Source organism: Puma concolor, chromosome D2 (assembly GCF_028749965.1).
Source record: "Puma concolor isolate L17-30 chromosome D2, mPumCon1.1.hap2, whole genome shotgun sequence".
NCBI classification, from domain to species: Eukaryota; Metazoa; Chordata; class Mammalia; order Carnivora; family Felidae; genus Puma; species Puma concolor.
This window is the reverse complement of record NC_141677.1, coordinates 43980894-44002987: the sequence shown is the minus strand read 5'-3', so window position 1 is coordinate 44002987 and position 22094 is coordinate 43980894. Positions and strand designations below refer to the sequence as shown.

Here is a 22094-nt window from a genome sequence, read left to right as displayed (position 1 = left end):
TAAGTGTCTGACTCTTGATTTTGGCTCAGGTCATGATCCCACAGTTTCGTGAGTTCAAGCCCCATGTTGGGCTCTGCACAGACAGTGCAGAGCCTGCTTGGGATTCTCTCTCTCCCTTTCTCTGCCCCTCCCCCACTCGTACTGTCTCTCTCTCAAAAATAAATAGATAAATTTAAAAAAATATGCAGAGAAACTGTATCTCTCATACAATGTTGATGAGAATCTGTTCCAGCAGTTGTTCTGATAAGCAGTTTGGGAGTTTCTTTGAGAACTAAATACGGAGTTACCATATGACCCAGAATGCACACTCTGGGCATTTATCCCAGAGAAATGAAAATTTCCTCTACACAAATACTCGCAGCAGCTTTATTTGTAATAGCCCAAAACTGGAAATGATCAAGATGTCTTTCAATAGATAAAGTGGTTAAACAAACTATAGAACATCCATATCATGGAATACTACTTGGCAATAAAAAGGAGCAAATTACTGATAGACACAACTTCTTGGATGAATTTCCTTATGCTGAGTGAAAAAAGTCAATCTCAGGGTGCCTGGGTGGCTCAGCTGGTTGAGCGTCTGACTTTGGCTCAGTTCATGATCTTCATGGGTTCAAGCCCCACATCAGGCTCTGTGCTGACAGCTCAGAGCCTGAAGTCTGCTTTGAATTCTGTGTTTCCCCCTTTCTCTGCCCCTCCCCTACTCGTGCTCTGTCTCTCAAAAAATAAAATAATATGTTAGAAAATTTTTTAAAAAGCCAATCTCAAAAGGTCACACACTATATAATATCACTTACATAAAATTCTTGAAATCACCAAATTAAAGGTATGGAAAAACAGACAGTGGCTGCCAGGAGTTAGGAATGGTAGAGGAAGGGAATGGTCCTGACTCTTAAAAGGTAGCACACAAGGCAAAACTTGATAGTGGCACAATAATTCTGTATCTTAAATATGGTGGTTGTTGCTGGAATCTAAGCAGTAATAAAATGGCATAGAACTACAAAAATACTAATGTCAGTTTCCTGGGTTTGATATTGTATTGTAACTACATAAAGTGTAACCATTGTGGGATAACGGGTGAACCATACAAGGGATCTTTCTGTACTATTTTTGTAACTTTTTATAATCTGTGAGTATTTAAAATAAAAAGTAAAAAAAAAAAAAAGAGAAGAATAAAACCATAATGCACTTTAGAGTAATACAGAGGAAAACTATTTAAAATGCTGATTACATTGGTAGGGAGAGAAAGAAAACATGTTTAAAGATATTCTCATCTCTATAAAGGTAATTTCCCTGAGTATGAAAATAAGAAAGACTATGTACTCCTTTTAACAGTAAACAACTGAATTAGCTATAAAATAAATACACGACTAACTAAACCTTGAGATCAGGCAACTTCAGAAACAACAGATATCTGAGCAACACTAAGCAGCAGCACTAAGAGTAGGCACTGGCTCCCCATGATTCTATATCTATTAGTAGTGTTTCCACAACAAAAGAGAACTTGTAGAGAAGAACCTAACTTAGAAACTTAGAAGATTTAGGATTTATAAGATGTAAGGAAAGGGTGAGAGACCTGATCTTCAGCAAAAAGACAGCAGAAGCAAAGCAAGTTCCCAAATGCATGGAGCTGTTCCAGCAGTGAGTGCTGGAACACACTACACTCCTGAACTGAAGTCTGCCGTTAGTCATGGAAATTGTATGATGGAGTTGAAAGCCAGAAGGTCTAGTCCCCAAATCTGGAACACATGTCCACTATCCTCTGGTCCAGGAAGAAGAGCCTCATTCTCCTGTCCTCTCAGGTGTCCTTTGCTATCTGCTCATGAATATCATAAACTAAGAATCAGGCAATATCTTTGATTTAGCATCCAAAACCCTTAGCACACTGGGACTGAAATATAGAACAAACTAATCAAAGTTCACTGAATGAATGAATAAATGGCTCTATGGTTTAAAAGCTGAAGGAATGTACTATTTATTTATTTATTTATTTATTTATTTATTTGGTCAATTCCTGCTACTTAGTTCAGGTTTAAAGCCTAATCCAATGACCTCCACACAGAACTGAATTATGGCTGGTCTGAAAGGAAATGTACTCTAAATGCAAAATACCCCCCAAATGTCAAAGACTTAGTACCAGTAAAAAATAAAAAATCAGAATGTAAAATATCTCAATATCTTCTTTATATTGCTTTCATGCTCAAATAGTACTCTTGGGTTAATAAAATGTTTTATTAAAATTAATTCCACAGGGGGCCTGGGTGGCTCAGTTGGTTAGGTGTATGACTCTGGATTTCAGCTCAGGTCATGATCTCACAGTTTTGTGAGATTGAACCCCGCATTGATAGCGTCCCTGTGGCAGTGTGGAGTCTGCTTGAGATTGTCTCTCTCTCCTCTCTCTGCCCTTCCCCTCACGCCTCTCATGTGTGTGCTCTCTCTCTCAAAATAAATAAATAATCTTAAAAAAATTAAATCTGCTTGTTCCGTTTTCACTCTAATTTGGATACTAGGACATTTACAAATGTGGGTCACAGTACATTTCTACTGGGGCACTAATCTAGAAGGCAGCAAGTGCCTAATTCTGTCTTAGTTGATGCCATGAAGTCATGAAGTTCCCTAAGCTCTAACCAAGAAAGTACCTTTGCTCATCGAAATCTACTTTAAATCTTCTGATGACTTTTAAGACGAAATGGTAGATATGAGATGCTTTCTGCTAGAGAAACCACAATGGTTGTGTATAAAAACTAAGAGCAGTAGGTATGCATATGAATATATTCAATCCAAAGGGAAAAATAAAATCTACTTCTAGAAAAACATGCCTGGGATATCTGACAAATAGTTTAATAATATGCATGATATTCTAATTACACTTTAAAATTGGTGGGACATAAAAAAAAACAGAAACAAAAACAAAATAAGGAAAAAAAAAACCCTGAAAAACAGAAGTGTCTGAACTCAGGGTTTTAGAGGCAACTTCATTTTTCTCAAGATAAAGCCTACTGAGACCAAGTCTTCACATAAAAACATTTGTGTGAGGGCCGCATGAGTGGCTCAGTTGGTTGGACGTCCAACTCCTGATTTTGGCTCAGATCATGATCTCACCGTTGGTGATATTGAGCCCCATGTCTAGCTCACTGACAGCACGAAGCCTGCTTGGGATCCTCTCCTCACCCTCCGTCCCTTCCTTTGCTCTCTCTCTCTCTCCTCAAATAAATAGATAAACTTAAAAAACAGAACAACCATTTGTGTGAACTCTGTGTGGGATAAGGCAAGGAACTGTGAGACAATTCTGTCAGAACACTTGTAGCTCTCCCATCAAACAGCTTTTTCTTAATGCAGAGGTGAGAACACACAAGACTTTCCACCTGAAGTTAAGAGTGTGGGGGATTTTTATCTTAGCAATGAGGAGATAAAATTTTTCCTGATTCATGATTAGTTTGCTTATTTCTCCCTCTTCTGGGAGAGCTCAGGAAACTTCCTGAGGAAACTTACTTGCTCCCAAAGGATTTGTAGCACTTGGCACTGCAACAGTGAGCTTTCCTAGTAGATAAAGCTTTATCAGTAAAGATTTCTGTCCATACACTCAAGTCCCCCCTATGCTCTTAATCTACATCTCTAGCTAATTTCTCCTGAATAATTTCATCTGAAAGACTGATTTGATCAAGATGCTTTTTTTTTTGTTTTTTGACAGAGAGAGAGAGAGAGAGAGAGAGAGAGAGAGAGAGAGAGAAGGAGAAAGGGGCAGAGAAGACCAAAGAGAGAGAATCTTCAGCAGGCTCCACATTCAGTGTGGAGCCTAATGTGGGGCTCGATCCCATGATGCTGGGATCAGATGCTAAGCTGACTGAGCCACCCAGATGCCCTGATCATTTGCTTCGAGAAACCTAATAGGATCATCCATTTCTCACTAATTGCTATCATTAAATTTCTAAGAGCAAAATCTCTTTATGTCCTGCCTACACCCTTGATGTACAAGTCAGTAAATTAAAATTCTATATCACACAAATGAAATGGATCCCAGTAGTAGAAAACTTTGGTGGTATCATTTGTTTTTTTAACTATAGTATAGGTAAACTTCGCTTCTATCAGTGGATACTTTAAACAAAGTTTTAAAACTTCCTTTAAAATTCTGGCATTTGGTACTGGAGGGCACAGATTTAGATACCCTTAAATTTACAACTAGATAAGTCACTCAGTTGCTAAGATAGTCATATTTAATTTGTTCTTAGCCTTGAAAAACAATTCTATTTTTCAGTTAATGGTTTCAGATGTGTCCACGAAAGTTATAGTGTAACTGTTTAAAAATCAGTGTAAAGATACACATAATAGAATTCTTATTGTGTTGCCATAAATACATGCAGCTAGAATGTGATGTCTCAGCTATACAGGTGGCTCCAGTTAGCATTTGGGTCACTGGAACACAGGCCATATTCAATGGTCAATATCTAAAAATGACTAACATTAACCAATTAAAAATAGTTATATGATCACATTGTAATTATTTGTTTAAAATTTTTTTTAATGTTTATTTATTTTTGAGACAGAGAGAGAGAGCATGAACGGGGGAGGGTCAGAGAGAGGGAGACACAGAATCTGAAACAGGCTCCAGGCTCTGAGCTATCAGCCCAGAGCCCGACGCGGGGCTCGAACTCACGGACCGCGAGATCATGACCTGAGCCGAAGTCAGACGCTCAACCGAATGAGCCACCCAGGTGCCCCTAATTATTTGTTTAAACACCAAAGTATATGTATATTTCACTTAAAATACTTCTAGTGGCATACGTTATATATAAGCAATTAGTGAATATAAATAAATAAAAGAACTCTACAAAGAAACAAATCCTTTAATTCCCTTCAGAAATATATAGGAGTAATAATATAACACTTACCCAATTGGGAGAAAATGGCATACCAAAGTATAAAATCAGGTCATTATTCTCACGTAAAAATTAACTAATAATTATGCTGCTCACTCCCAAATCAGGAAGGCATAGCGTAAAAGAAAAAGGACTTAGAAGAGTGTCCTCTTAAGACAAACCTTTAGGTTGTAATGTTCCTTTCATTTAATTTTTCATCTTCTCTCCCAAGCAAGAAAAAAAAGGGAGGGAGTGGAGTTCTCTAATAGTTACATATATCATGCTGCTAGGAACTAGACAAACTACTTTTCCTTTGAAAATTATAAACGGTTGACATGACTTTTGTGATGGGTCTGTGATAAAGATCTCCAATTTTATCTTTTCTATTTTGTAAATAGTTATGATAGGAACAACCCAAGATATGCTATTCATAAGAATATACTTGTATACAATAATGTCCTACTATCTTTAAAAATAAACTTTTGTCAAGTTTAGGGATTTAAAATTAATCTTGGTTTCTAACATAATCACTATTTTACTAGTATTTCTAGTCTTCAACTACTTTTGTGTAAGTGATTAGATACCTTCCACATTGTTGTTCTTTCCACATTACCCGTTTCACCACTTTATCTGGGTATTTTGTCCCTCAGATGAGAATATTTCAGCAAAAGCAGACTTATCCGCTCTCCTTTGAAGGTACCATCTTCTGGTACAGCTCATTCTTTTTTTTTTAATTTTTTTTTCAACGTTTATTTATTTTTTGGGACAGAGAGAGACAGAGCATGAACGGGGGAGGGGCAGAGAGAGAGGGAGACACAGAATCGGAAACAGGCTCCAGGCTCTGAGCCATCAGCCCAGAGCCTGACGCGGGGCTCAAACTCACGGACCGCGAGATCGTGACCTGGCTGAAGTCGGACGCTTAACCGACTGCGCCACCCAGGCGCCCCTTGTACAGCTCATTCTTATCTCTTTTTCCCTCTTTCTTTCCCTCCCTATTTCTAAAATCCATCTTCTTTATTTTCCTTCATTTCTTCCCAAAGTGTCTATTTCTTTTCATGTTTCTTTCCACTTCATAAATGGCTGTATTATACACAGTATCTCTCTCTTCTCTACCATCCTTCTCTGCTTTCTACTACAACCAGATTTCTTCCTCTGATACCAGGAAAAGTTCAGAGGACATGCTTACATATCCCGCACAAATCTCTGAAGTAGATTCTGCTTCAGATCCTCAACTAACTCAGACAGTGTCAAGAAGCATATTTAAATTTCCCAAGATATTCACAGAATGGTGAAGAACCAAGGACTCAGACTATAACTTGCAATCTTCCATAAGCTTAGCCAGATCAAAAAAATGTTACCTTGGAGATTTTTAAATATAACATGTTTTGATACCCCCAAATCACTACCTAACAAACTCATTGTTGCCAAAGAAGAATCCCATTGTACCTCCCCATCATCAACATCTTGTTTAAATATGTTGGGTTCCTTCTAAAAAAAGAACACGTAGAATCAAGTGTAACTTTTAGAAGAGAGAAGAAAATCTTTATTATTATAATAAATGGTTTCTAAAAGAATTTATTTCAAATGAATCCTAAGTCCAAAAGAAAAAGAAAAATCAGAGAATAAATACAATATTTAATGTTAATAACTAATAATTATTATTTAACTAAGTAAATAAATATATGTAACTACGTATTTAACTAAATACTACTCAGTAAAATTACTTTTCCAGTAATTCCTGGATAAAAATTTGAATTCTATTTTCTTTAAAAAAATTTTTTTTTCAACGTTTATTTATTTTTGGGACAGAGAGAGACAGAGCATGAACGGGGGAGGGGCAGAGAGAGAGGGAGACACAGAATCGGAAACAGGCTCCAGGCTCTGAGCCATCAGCCCAGAGCCTGACGCGGGGCTCGAACTCACGGACCGCGAGATCGTGACCTGGCTGAAGTCGGACGCTTAACCGACTGCGCCACCCAGGCGCCCCTGAATTCTATTTTCAAATGGGCTTTAACACCAACTTCAACTATTTCCTTAAAATAAATAAAACTGTGTTGTAGCCAAAATCATGTACTTAACTACTGCCTAAATGTATCTTCCTACCTCATCACCTTTACTTGTACTGTTCCTTTTGTCAAGGATATTTCTCCCATTCAATCTGCAAAACCTCTCTCAATCCTTCAAGGCCTTTGGGGGAAGGAACCTTGAACAAGCAGTCAGTAGCTTAAAGTTAGAGTAGTATCTCAGCCACCAGTTAATTATGGAAAATTTAATATGTGATTTAATCTCCCTGATTTTTGTTAACTAGATAACTATAAGACAAAAGTGTTAAGCCAGGTGATTCCTATAATAACAGATGACAAGGAAGCCTAAGTTTGTTAGGAGTGCTATGCTAGAAAACTGACCTTCATTTCACCCAAAATTACAGTATAACTAACTCAGCAATGTCTTGGGACTGTTTTGCACCATTTACTTTTGTCTGATTAATAGCCAGTTTTCAGAACAGTAAGGTCAAAAAAGACAGAGGCTGTATAAAGACTCCCATGAGGATGAGAAAATGGAACTTCTTACACTTATTGAAATCACCAAACTTCTTAGTAACAGTGTCAGAAAGCACAAATATCTGTGAGGAAACTGGAGAAACCTGGAAAGCCCAAATCTCCATCTAGAAGCAAGAGGCATAATCTTATTTTCCAATTTCCTCCATCAGGTAAGGTTCCACACCCTTTGACGTTAAAGAAATATGATACCATCTCTGCCTACTGGCATCTTTTACTTTCTATGATTTCAACTACAACCTTGGCCTTCTTCACCAAGCTCCTTGATTCTTCCAACTGGTCTTTCCCAATCTTTGGAACCTTATAGAACTCACTACACTTTATATCATATCACCAGTTCCTTTAATAAGCACTTGCTAATGGAGGAAGGAATCCTTATTTGTCTGTGTATTTCCTTCCCCAATTCCCTACTTCTACTGCAAGAGCCTAATAACTGAGATAAGAGAGGCTCACATTTTTGTTGAATAAACTAATTATTAGCATCATACCTTATATACAGCACACACAAAAAATTACTCGTTAGATGAAATGGAAAAAAGCATCTTGTAAGCTTTAAAGCCATAGCTAAACCTTAAAAATTGGACTATTGATCATATTAACCACTATGGTTCCTTGTTCATTTGTTAATAGGATTCCACTGCTAAAGTAAGGCAAAAGAAGCGTCAAAGGTGGCTAAGGCATTCCCTTAACAAAAAAATATTTATTAGCTGGCACCCTACAACAGGATCATGATGACTAGATGGCCATGTGATGATTCTCTGGCACAGGCATACCCTGAACTGAGTTTTAGAACTCAGATTAAATTATGGTCAGTATATTTTAGACTAAATATATTTTGAAAAACAAAGCACGGAACACGTGGTTACTTTCTACTGTTCAGAAGAAACCATTCCCTAACTATGCCTACAAATCTGCATCTTAATAAATTTATACTTCTTAATAACCTCAACACTTAAGTAATTATAATGATAGAATATATTTGAAAAGTTTCAACAACAAAATAAAATGCTACATCATATATTTTCAAAGAGCTATATGCTGCTAAAGAGGGAAGATTGCATTTTTTGGATTTCTATTTCTTTTAGGGCATGAGGAAATACTACTCTCATAAATACATGCAATGAGGAGACTAGACACTCAAATAAAACGGGCTATAGTGTGAAGAATGGAAAAGCAATTAAATGCACATTCATTATATAAGACACACAGAGAAGCTTTAGAAAGCACATAAACACCTAAGAGACAAGAAAACTCAACTTACCTAAAAAAAAAAAAAAAAAATACAGCCATGGCAGATTCAAAATTATTAGATTAGAGTAAAAAAGAGTGGAACAAACATCAAAAGTATAAATGACATGAGAAGAGGTTAAGGGCATATGTTACTTACAGGAATTCTTCTCCAGGGTGTTTGAGTATATTTTTCAGCATATGTGCATTTTTCCTCTTTAAATTTTTGGTGGCAGTTACACCGAGTTGCCTGAATAAAACCACAAATTTTTATACTGGTATAATTCTCTACATACATATACATACAAAGTATAGGCTCACTTAAAGGGTAAAAGACCAGTACCACAAAAAAAGGGGCAAACATCCACATCTATTCAGAAGTTTCCCAACTTATTCAGAAGACTGGGTTCTACAGTTAGTCAGTAAAGCTAAAATTCTGAATAGTAAAAATTAACCTTGGGAACCTCTTACATTATCCATAAACACATTATCTATGATGTTATGTATATAAACATAGTACTATGTATATAAATGTATAATATATACAGCAATATACAGTTCATAAAGAATACAATTGCAAAATCTAATTTATTTCTCTAAACTACAATGGTACTATTATAGTCACCACCACAGTTTCTTAAATTCATTTTTGATACAACTCTACTAGATACTAAATACCACCAGTCCACAAGTAAGGTTATCTATTCATACGTGTAGTGCTTTTTTAAGCCTCCTTAATAATGTGTTAACCTTATTGGACTAAACAATTTGAAGGATCTCTGACTTTTGTCAAGATCCATCTGACCATTTCAGTTCACAAATGAATTCTCTACATATGATTCTACTCACAGCATACTCATTTAGTCATTTATACAACACAAAGCAATGTACCTATTGTATAAACTTTGGTCTCTCAAATAAATAAATACCGAATTTTTAAAAAGAATGAAAAAACTGATAATAAGAGTTTATCCCTAGTGTGAAGTTGGACTATGCCCGTATTATTTATTAAACAACCCCACTGGAGGTAAACATATTATCTTGTAGGAAAATCTACATAGTAAATTCTTGATTACTGCATCAAGTTAAAATTATGTGCCTACTTTAAAAATATTTTAAATATTTTGTAATTTTTCTTAATTGTAATCAGATCATTCCATTTTTCATATATAAAACAAGATCTAATTGCAAGCAAAAATATCTATAGTAAAGACATTTTTCCATTCCTAAGAAATGGGATAGTCACAGAAACAAAATTCAATATATAAGCAGGCAACTTAAGAGTCTTGTGGAATGCATTGTAATAGGATGTAACTTTTAATATAGATGGGAGGCATGTAAAGAAAAGATAAAGCATTTATTTTAATGCAAGCACATTATGTATAATCTATCCTGATTAGTGCAATTCCAGAAGTAATTTTCTTTTTGTAGTCTATGTGCTATCATATTAACAATAGTATTTGGCAAATGTTTGAATTTTCCAATAATTTTCAGAATTATTTGTGACACTTCAATAGATCTAAAACAACTACCCAAAGCATTTCCTGTCCATGTGCTCATGTTCTATGTAGTCCCATATTTCAGGAAAGTACATCCTATCTTTTGACCCAATGATAGATTTTGATTAGTTTGAACCAATCAGATTAATCCCATTCCACTATGCTTAGGAGGGACAAAGAACCCAAATGTAGCCAATACAATGTGAGAAAAGTCTGCGTTATTTCTGGGAAAGGGCTCTTGATTTTTAAAATAGGCATGCAAAAAAAAAAAAAAAAAAAAAAAAAAAAAACCCACAAAAAAACCCCCAGGCCCTTTTCCTACTTTTGGGAACTAATATGCAAGTATGTGACATATAGAACTAAAGAAGACATCTTGTAACCATCAAAGGTCAGCTAAAAGGATTCCAGAAAAGCCAACTGAGAACTTCACCGTTACCCAAATGACCATTTAAGTAACCATGAAAATTGGTGGGATCTGTATTATTTTGTTACTTGACTTTACAAATGTTCTAATCTTTAAGTTACTTTTAATTTAGGGATTTTTACTTGAAACTTATCACATCATAAGAAATGCACTGATTTACAAGCTGGGTGATCTGGGACAAGTCATTAAATAAGAGTTAATATTTATCATGCATCCATGGTCCAGGTTATAGCATTAGGTAGTTTACATAATATAGTTCTTTAAATTATCATAATCTTATATGGCATTATTTTTATTATCCTCACGTATAGAAGAGGCTTAGGAGAAATTAAGTAACTTCCCCAAGAGAACATTGCCATTAAGTTTCAGAACAAGGATTTGAACCCAGGTCTATCCAGCTTTTTACAGCTGATCATAGTTTTTCAAATATATGATCTAGTCATATATAAGTGTTAGTCTGCTTAAGCTGAGTTCTACTTTCTATGACTCTATAAAGAAAATTCCACACGATTATTCTGAGGGTTCACTGAGAAAATGTATCTAAATTAACTATTACTTAACTAGTGTAGTGAGGGAAAATTAAAGGGCATTCTTAGCATTTTAAATAAGGTTTAAATTGTTGAGCGTCTATACTTTCCAGTTAAATTCTTGAAGCATTGCAATTTGATTTTACAACTGGACATTTCACACAAAATATGAATTCTACGTTTTATGCTGTCACTTTACTTTTCTGAAACTCTAGATACAAACACAGGTTAGGGGTGACTGCATATATATTTTTTTAAAAGATAAAATGCATTGAAGTTCGAACTAGAAAGGGACTTTGAAATCCCCCAGAAAATCCTTCACATTTTTTCCCTTAAATTCCAGTGTTGTTAACATACAATGCTATGTTAGTTTCAGCTGTATAACACAGACCATACACCAATTCCATACATTACTGTGTTCATCAAGTGCACTCCTAATCCTCTACACCTATTTCACCCATTCCCCTACCCACCTCCCCTCTGGTAATCTGTTCTTTCTAGTTAAGAGTTTGCTTTTGGTTTATTTTTTTCTCCATTGTTCATTTGTTTTGCTTCTTAAATTCCACATATGAATGAAATCCTTTGGTATTTGTCTTTCTCTAACTGGCTTATTTCACTTAGCATTATATTCTCTATATCCATTAATGTTGTTGCAAATGGCAAGATTTCATTCTTTTTATATGGTTGGAAAATATTCCATTACATACACACACATTCATATATATGAATCACATCTTCTTTATCCATTCTTCTATCAATGGACACTTGGGCTGCTTCCATAGTTTGGCTATTATAAACGATGCATAAATAAACATGGGGTGCATGTATCCCTTCAAAGTAGTGGTTTTGTACTCTTTGAGTAAATACCCAGTAGTGCATTTAATGGATTGTAGGGTGCTTCTATTTTTAACTTTTTGAGGAACCTACATATTGTCTTCCACAGTGGCTGCACCAGTTTGGATTCCCACCAACAGTGCACAAGGGTTCCTTTTTCTACACATCCTTGCCAACACTGGTTATTTCTTGAATTTTTGATTTTAGCTATTCTGATACGTGTGAGGTAATAGAGCAGTGTAGTTGTGATTTGCATTTCCCTGATGATAAATGATAGGGAGCGTTGTATCATGTGTCTGTTGGCCATCTGCAGGTCTTCTTTGAAGAAATGTCTGTTCATGTCTCCTGCCCATTTAATTGGATTATCCTTTTGGTATTGGGCTGTATAAGTTCTTTATATATTTTGGATATTGTTTCCTGAATATGTCATGTGCAAATATCTTCTCCCATTCAGCAGGTTGTCATTTAGTTTTGTTGGTTGTTTCCTTTGCTGTGCAGAAGATTTTTATCTTTCTGTAGTCCCAATAGTTTATTTTTGCTTTTGTTTCCCATGCCTCAGGAGACATATCTAGAAAAATGTTGCTAGGACCAAAGTCAGAGACATTACTGACTGTGCTCTTCTAGGATTTTTATAGTTTCAGGTCTCACATCTAGGTCTTTAATCCATCTTGAGTTTATTTTTGTGTGTAGAGTGATAAAGTCATCCAGTTTCCTTCTTCTGCATGTAGCAGTTTAGTTCTCCCAACACCATTTGATGAAGAGACTACCTTTTTCCCATTGTGAATTCCTGCTTCCTTTGTTGATCAACTGACCGTATCATTGTGCGTTTATTTCTGGGCTTCTCATTCTATTCCATTGTCTGTGTGTTTATTTGTGCCAGGGCCATACTGTTTTTGATTACTACAGCTTGCAATACAACCTGAAGTCTAAAATACCTTCAGTTTTGTTTCTAAGATTGCTTTGGCTATTTGGGATCTTTTGTGGTTCCACACAAATTTTAGGATTGCTTGTTCTAGTTCTGTGAAAAATGCTGTTGGTATGTTGTTAGCAATTGCATTAAATCTGTGGATTCCCTTGGGTAGTATAGATATCTTGACATTATTTGTTCTTTCAATCAGTGAGTATGGAATGTCTTTTCATTTCTTTGCGTCATATTCAATTTCTTTCATCCTTGTTTTATGGTTTTCAGAATATTAAGAATTTCACCTCTTTGGATAAGTTTATTCCTAGCTATTTTATTATTTTTGGTGCAATGGCAAATTGGATTGTTTTATTAATTTCTTATTCTGCTGCTTCATTATTAGTACATAGAAATGCAGATTTCTGTACATTGTTTTTATATCCTGCAACTTTACTGAATTCATTTATCAGCTTTAGTACTTTTTTGGTGGAGTTTTTTGGCTTCTCTATAGAGTATCATGTCATCTGCAAATAGTGGAAGTTTTACTTCTTCCTTAACCAATATGGATGTCTTTTATTTCTTTTTGTCTGATTGCTGTTGCTAGGATTTCCAGTACTATGTTGAATAAAAGTGGTGAGAGTAGACATCCTTGTCTTACTCCTGACCTTAGGGGGAAAGCTCTGTTTTTCCCCACTGAGTATGATGTTAGCTGTGGGTTTTTCATATGTGGCCTTTATTATGTTGAGGTATGTTCCCTCTAAACCTGCCTTGTTGGCGGTTTTTATCATGCATGATGTTGTATTTTCTTTATTGAATGCTTTTTCTGAACTTATTGAAATGATCATATCATTCTTATCCTTTCTCTTATTGATGTGATGTATCATGTTGATTGATTTGCAAATACTGAACCATCCTTGCATCCCAGCAATAAATCCCACTTGATAATGATGATGGTTTTAATGTACTGTTGGATTTGATTTGCTAATATTTTGTTGAGGATCTCTGCATCTATCTTCATCAGAGATATATTGGCCTACAGTTCTTTTTGTGATATCTTTATCTGATTTTGTTTGTTGGGAGTTTTTTGATTACTGATACAATTTTCATTGCTGGTAATCACTTTGTTCAAATTTCCTATCTCTTCCCTGCTTCAGTTTTGGGAGGTGATATGTTTTTAGGAATTTACTAATTTCTCTAGGTTGTCCAATTTGTTGGCATATAGTTTTTCAAAATATTCTCTTAAAATTGAGTTTCTGTACTGTTGGTTGTTATTTCTCCTCTTTCACTTGTGACTTTGAGTCCTCTTTTTATTTTTTTTTAAATGAGCCTGGATCAGAGGTTTATCAATTTTGGTGATCTTTTCAAAGAGCCAGCCCCTGGTGTAACTGATCTGTTATATTGTTTTTTTAAGTTTCTATATTATTTATATCTGCTCTAATCTTTATTATTTCCTTCCTTCTGCTGGTTTGGGGTTTTGTTTGTTATTTTCCTAGCTCCTTTAGATGTAAGGTTAGGTTATTTATTTGAGATTTTTCTTGCTTTTTGAGGGAGCAATTTTCATTTCCCTCCATGTAATTTTTTATTTCTTCTTTGATTTCTTGGTTGACCAATTCATTGTTTAGTAGTATGTTATTTAACCTCCATGCATTTGTGCTCTTCCCAGATTTTTTTCTTGTGGTTTATTTCTAGTTTCACAGTGTTGTGGTCATAAAAGATGCATGGTATGACTTTGATCTTTTTGAACTTGTTGAGACTTGTTTTGTGGCCTAATATGTGCTATTCTTGAGGATGTGCCATGTACATTTGAAAAGAATGTATATTGGGCTGTTTTAGGATAGACAGAATGTTCTGATTATATCTGTTAAATCCATCTGGTCCAGTGTGTCATTCAAAGCCACCGTTTCTTTGATTTTGTTTAGATGATCTGTCCATTGATGTAAGTAAGGTGTTCAAGCCCCCTACTATTATTGTATTACTATTCATTAGTTCCTTTATATTTGTTATTAACTGTTTTATGTATTTGGGTGCTCCCGTGTTGGATGCATAAATATTTATAATTGTTATATTTTCTTATTGGATTCTCCCCTTAATGATTATATAGTGTCCTTCTTTGTCTCGTTATAGTCTTTGTTTTAACATCTATTTTGTCTGACATAAGTACACTGCTACCCCAGCTTTCTTTTCACATTCAGTTGCATGATAAATGTTTCTGCATCCCCTCACTTTCAATCTGCAGGTTTCTTTTGGTCTGAAATGAGTCTCTTGTAGGCAGGATAGAGACAATTTTTTTTTTTTTTTAATCTATTTTGAGAAAGAGAAAGCATGAGCAGGACAGGGACAGAGAGAGGAGGAGACAGAATTCCAAGCAGGCTCCATGCTGTCAGCATGGAGCCCAATGCGGGGTTCAACCTCATGAACTGTGAGATCATGACCTGAGCCAAAATCTAGAGTCCGAAGATTAACGGACTGAGACTCCCAGGTGCCCCATGGGTCTTGTTTTATTTTTTAATCCATTTTGTCACCCTATGTCTTTTGCTTGGAGCATTTAGTCCATTTACATTCAAAGTAAGTACTGACAGATATGTTACTTGCCTTTTTACTTGTTTTGTGGTTGTTTTTGTAGTTTTTCTCTGTTCCTTTCTTCTCTTGCTCTCTCTCATGGTTTGTTGGTTTTCTTTAGTGATATAACTTAGATTCCTTTCTCTTTATTTTTGCTTATCTATTAACTGGGTTTTGATTTGTGGTTACCATTAGGTTTGTATATAACATCTTCTGTATATATCAGCGTATATTATGTTGATGGTCGCTTAAGTTTGAACACATTCTTTATTCCTCTTCGTTTTAGGTATATGGTGTCATATTTTACATCCTTTTATTTTGTGAATCCATTAACTAATTTTTACAGATATACTTATCTTTACTGCTTTTGTGTGTCCTACTTTTCTTACTCTTAGTCTTTCCTTCCTGCTCAAAGAGTTCCCTTTAATAATTCTTGTAGGGCTTGTTTAGTGGTAAATAACTCTTAGATTTTGCTTGCCTGAAAAACTCTTTCTCTCTCTTTCTATTCTGAATGATAGCCTTGCTGGATAAAGTATTCTTGGCTACAGATTGTTCCTTTCAGCACCCTGAATATATCATGCCACTCCATTCTGGCCTGCAAAGTTTCTACTGAAAAATCTGCTGATAGCCTTAGCGAGTTTCCCCTTGTATATAATTATCTTCTTTTCTCTTGCTGCTTTAAAATTTTTCTCTTTATCACTACTTTTTGCCATTCTAATTACTACGTGTCTTGGTGTGGACCTTCCTGGGTTAATTTTGTTGGGGGATCTCTGTGCCTTCTGGATCTGGATATCTGTTTCCTTCCCCAGATTTGGGAAGTTTTTAGCTAATATTTTTTCAAATAAATTTTCTGCCCCCTTTACTCTGTTTTCTTCTTCTGGAATCCTTATAATGTAAATGTTATTATGCCTGATGGAGTCTCTGAGTTCCCTAAATCTATTCTCATTTTGTATAAATTTTTTTCTCTCTTGATTAACTTCCATTATTATTCTGTCTTCCAGGTCACTAATTCATCCTTCTGCTTCCTCTAGACTGCTATTTATTCCATCTAGTTGTAATTTTAATTTCATTTATTGTGTTCTTTATTTCTGATTGGTTCTTTTTCATCTCTTTGTTAAGGGTCTCACCGATGTCTTCTACTGTTTTCTCAAGTCCAGTGAGTATCTTTATCATCATTACTTTAAATTCTCTATCAGGCATATTACTTATATCCATTTCACTTAGGTCTCTTAGTGTGGTTTTGTCCTATGCTTTCGTTTGGAGCATATTCCTCTGTCTCCTTATTTTGTCTAATTTCCTGTGTCTGTTTCTGTATGTTAGGAAAGTCAGCTTTGTCTCCTACCCTTGAAAAGTAATGCCTTTATGAAGAAGACATCCTGTAGTGCTCTGCAGTTTCCCCTGTCCCCCAGGTGTTTGGTGGTGGTGGTGGTGGTGTGTGTTGGGGGGGGGGGGTGGGTGGAGGGGTTCTTATGCATGTTGTGCATGCCCTGCTGTTGTGTCCTGGTCATTTTTTCTTTTAGTCTGGTTGTCTTCAGAGGTTCTCTCTGCCTGTTGTGGGCAGTGTTTAGTCTCTGGCTGGGGTGCAACACACAATTTTAATACCTTGGACTTCCACAGGGCCTGCTGCCAGTTGGCCCGAGGCACCTGCCATCCCCTTTGTTCCTGTAGAAGTCCCTCAGTGATCCCTGCCCCTCCAGGACATGTTTCAAAATGAGTAAACTATTCTCCCTTACATATGTCCCAGGTGTTTCTTCAAACTGCTGCTTCTATGCTATATCTCCATGGGCCGTTTGTGATGTTGTCTCTTTAAGGGCAAGAACTCAGCTTCCTCTCACCCTTCAGGCTCTCCCAGATCCAAGCTTACTGATTTTTAAAATTCTAGACTTTAAATTTTTTTTTTTTCAATGTTTATTTATTTTTGGGACAGAGAGAGACAGAGCATGAACGGGGGAGGGGCAGAGAGAGAGGGAGACACAGAATCAGAAGCAGGCTCCAGGCTCTGAGCCATCAGCCCAGAGCCCGACGCGGGGCTCGAACTCACGGAGCGCGAGATTGTGACCTGGCTGAAGTCGGACGCTTAACCGACTGTGCCACCCAGGCGCCCCTAAAATTCTAGACTTTAAATCTCCGTTGTAAGAGCTCATAAAATTCATCCCCACTTGCTTTCAAAGTCAAATGTTAAATGGGGATTTGTCTTTCCCACGAAGGCTTCCCAGTGTAATAGTCTGTTTCTCTCCCTTCTCTGTACCCAGGGCTCCCTCCCCTCTGCAGATGGCTGCAGTTTCGCTCCCAACCATGTCTTTGCCCTTTCTACCCACTTCAGTGTGGCTTCTTTTCTAACTTTAGTTATGGAGTTTGTTCTGCCTGTCTTTGGGTTGTTTTCTGTGTTTACACTGATTTGAGTGTTATCTAGTTGTATCTGTGGGATGTGCTGAGCTTAGGGTTTTCTTACTCTGCCATCTTCCCAGCCTCCAAAACATTCACATTTTTGATAAGGAAATCACTAGAGAGTGGTGGAAATTGTCAATGTCATTCAGCTAGTTAATACTTAAGACAAAAAAAAAAAAGTCCTCTAATACCTAGTTTATGATAATGTTTTGCTATTTTAAAAAAGTAGTTAGAGATGTAAGGAGAGAAGAAGTATTTTAAATAGAAAGATAATTTTAATTTTCATAATATGGAAAATGTTTACTGATCTCTACTTACAATGGTTCATATCTTTTTAATTTCTCTTGATTTAATTAAACAAGTGACTTCCTAGAGTTCCATTACTAATCTAAAGATAGATGATGATCTCTTCCAAAATAAATATGATTTCTAGGTTTAATATACCAAATACAGAGAACTTCAAAACACCTATTGCTGAAAAGTCATGCTTTCACTTTTCTTTTTTCTTTCTTTAGGATTCTCTTAGATATATATATATTTTTAATGTTTATTTGCTTTTGAGAGAGAGAGAGAGACAGAATGCTAGTGGGGGAGAGGCAGAGAGAAAAGGAGATGAAGAATCTGAAGCAGGTGCCAGGCTCTGAACTGCCAGCACAGAGTCCGAAGCAGGGCTTGATCTCATAGATCATGAGATCATGACCTAAGCCAAAGTCGGATGCTTAACCAACTGAGCCACCCAGGCGCCCTTCCCTTAGATATTTCTAAAAACTTTCTAAAAATTATTTGTAAGATGAGATTTTGTTCTGGACAACTGGGCGAGTCTCTTCAACAAGTTAGTATAGCAACAATAAAAAAGAATGGTCCTAAATTAAAAGAGACTTAAAAGATGTAACTAGATGTAATGTACAAATACACAGGATATTTTTAGAACTAGGAAAATCTGAAGATGGATGGATATTAGAAGACATTAAGGATTTACTATTAATTGGTTAAAGATGGTAATATTTCAGCTATGAAATGTTCTTATTTTTAAAAGAAACATATTGAGGTTAATAGAACAGTATTAAAACTTTTCAGCATAAAAACCTTTACCATTTCATTACTTAATAATCATATATCAACATAAAGTGACCTCTTTTCACAATTCTTTCAGTCTTAATTTTTCTAATTTATAATTGTAACCCCAGCTTTTTTGATGAGAATAATTTCATTCTGTCTCACCCAACCATTTTGTTCAGCTTTACTGTACCATTTTATGAGCTAAATTTTCTTTGTACAAAGAAAATTAATGAATTTTGCATTAAATCCCCAATGAAACTATGTGAGATAAAGCTATTTTCATTTACTATTATATTTATTACATTTGATCTAATTTCTGTCACCTCAGTTCTGCTGTTTTTAGATATCCTTGGGTATTTTTCTACTTTCTATATCTTTTTTTAATTTTATTTTTTGCAAGATCCATTATTTTAACCTAATAGTTATCTGAAAGCATTTCATAAATGTTTTATGATTTATGTAATATATAAAAATAATTTAAGGGGCGCCTGGATGGCGCAGTCGGTTAGGCGTCCGACTTCAGCCAGGTCACGATCTCGCGGTCCGGGAGTTCGAGCCCCGCGTCAGGCTCTGGGCTGATGGCTCAGAGCCTGGAGCCCGTTTCCGATTCTGTGTCTCCCTCTCTCTCTGCCCCTCCCCCGTTCATGCTCTGTCTCTCTCTGTCCCAAAAATAAATAAACGTTGAAAAAAAAAAAATTAAAAAAAAAAATTAAAAATAATTTAAAAAATAATTTTAGATACCCATTTGTATAAGATAAAAACTTCAACTTCAGTACTTCTCACTTCTTCAGTGTATTCTTTATTTCCTTCCTCAAACCTGTATTTCACTTAATGTAAACATTTTCAAGGGGTGCTTGGGTGGCTCAGTCAGTTAAGCATCTGACTTCAACTCGTGTCATGATCTCATGGTTCAAGGGTTCGAGTTCCACATCAGGCTCTGTGCTGACAGCTCAGAACCTGGAGCCTGATTCGGATTCTGCGTCTCTCTTGCTCTCTGGCCCTCCCCACTTGCACTCGGTTTCTCTCTCTCAAAAATAAACATTAAAAAAAAAAACAAATTCATTTTCAAGAATTTAATAGCAATTTAAAATTTTACAAACTAAAAACTTCATTTCAAGAAAATAAAAATGTATAAATTCAAAAAATCTAACATTCAAATGATCTAGGAGATAAAATAATCAGCAGTAAGTTTTCTCCCATTACTTATTGGGAGGTTTATCTCATCTAGTCTCCCTAAAAATAGTTTTCATTTCATCACTCACTCATTTTAATCTTTACTTCCTTATTCCTGAGTTATTTTGTAATGTCTCCCCCAGGTATCTGGAATGCATTATTAGGACATTTTACAAAGATAACTGGGTGGCACATTTTTCAAGACATTAAAGGTCTGAAAATTTACCTTGGTATAGAAATAAAAATGTGTTTAAATATAAAATATGGGGTCATAACTTTTTTTTTTTTTGAAGTGCACTAGACACAATTTTTGTTCTCTGTAATATATTTTTGCAAAATCTGAAGCTTAATTTCCTAATGCTGTTTTTCTTCTCCCTGAAAATTAGTTGAGTTGGCTAGGTTCTTAGTCTTGAAATACAAACATTAGATCTTATTATTTTTTTAATTTTATATTTGATAGGTCCTCAATTTGTAATATTCATTCATTCATTTTTCAGATTTGTAAGTTTTCTTTGTGCTCTTAAATCAGAATATCTGATCCATCAGTCCTTACTATTTATTCATGAGTTGGATCTCTGTGATCTGAACCCAGTGGCTCAGAGTTCAGTATATATTATATCCTTTACATTCTAAATGAGGTTAATAATTCAAATTGCTGAATTGCTTTGCTATACCAAGATATGCTTTTGAATTCCAACATATTTTCCTTGGCCTATTGTCATTTTTATGCCATTATGTTGTTATACTGGACTTTTTATGAATTAAATTATAATTAAGTTCAAGACACTGCACATATTTTCATATGAGACTAACATTTGAAATTCTAACAATTATAAAATCACAAAGATCCAAACATGGCTCTGAGGGATCACTCAACATCATCGACGGGGGAAGAAGCATTTTCTTAGAATACTGTTCACTCTAAGTCTCACCTACAGAAACCTAAGCCTAACATCCAGTTTAATTTCTGTTCTGAGAAAAAAAATATGTCCTATTCTCAACTCACCAGTACTCGTTTCTTTAAATACACAAAGGAAGTCATTTACCCTTCATCAATAAAATGAATGTAAACTAGTGATTTCAAAACCCCCAAGAGAAGACCACTGAAAACGTACTCACAAAGACATTCTTTTCACCTTGAATACTTAATATTTAGATTAAAATTTCTTAAATATTTAGAATGAGGTAAATCACATACTTTCAGAATGCATACAATCTAAATGTAATACAATAGTGCAACTTTGCAAGCCAAAAATAAAGTCTTTTATTAAAAAACTTTTATAAAAAAAACAATACTGCTTAGTTTGAAAAGCCTCTACTTTATGTACTACACTATAATACTTACAAGCTGATGTTCTAATAGTTGAATTTTTTCATCTTTTTTCTTTATTTCCTCTTTAAGTTGTTTTATTTCATTTAATAAATCTTCATTCTGAAATATTTTAAAAAATTAACATGAAGTATTTAAAACACCTTGATGAGAAGCATTAAATCAACAGTGAAGACTGAATAATGAATGGTTTATTCATTTAAGGGGAAAACTCTTCTTAAAGATGCCAGGTATTAACCTATGAATAAACAAAAACCCATTTTGGTTCCTCCAAACGTTCATAGTGTAACAGAGTCTAACATGTAAAAAATGAATAATAGCAACAGCAGCTAACATTCATTAAGTACAAGTGCTAAGAGCTAAGTACTTTTAGATATCTAAGCATTTGATCCTGAGTACAACCCTGAGGCTGATACTATTATCCCCTTTTTACAGATAAGGAAACTGGGACATGGGCCATACACTAAATTAAATTACATATAAAACAGTAATTTCAGCTAGATTTCAAGGGATGCATGAGAGTTGCCTTTCAGAAAAAAATGAAGGGCCCAATAAACAGAAGGAACAACATAATTAAAGGCAGAGAGTCATTTCACAGCTGGTTCAGAAATCAGCAGAAAGATAAATATGCCTAGAAGGATAACAGGGAGATTCTTTTTTCATGAGCCACCTTCCTGAGAACTGCCTGACTCAAAGACAAAATACCCTGTCAATTTAGTCTTTAAGAAATTCCTAACAGTATTAAAAGGAAACCTATCATCA

General features: G+C 35.3%; 1 protein-coding gene across 7 annotated transcripts in view; it reads right to left on the bottom strand.

Annotated features, from left to right (window-relative positions):
• CCSER2 (coiled-coil serine rich protein 2) overlaps nt 1-22094 on the bottom strand; it is a 196183-nt gene that overhangs the window by 25803 nt on the left and 148286 nt on the right. For all 7 annotated transcript variants that reach the window (XM_086680170.1, XM_086680171.1, XM_086680172.1 and 4 more), the window contains 2 exons: nt 21348-21434; nt 8799-8888 (listed from right to left, as the gene is read on the bottom strand). In XM_086680170.1, coding sequence (XP_086536296.1) covers nt 8799-8888; nt 21348-21434 — 177 coding nt within the window. The remainder of the gene's footprint in view (nt 1-8798; nt 8889-21347; nt 21435-22094) is intronic.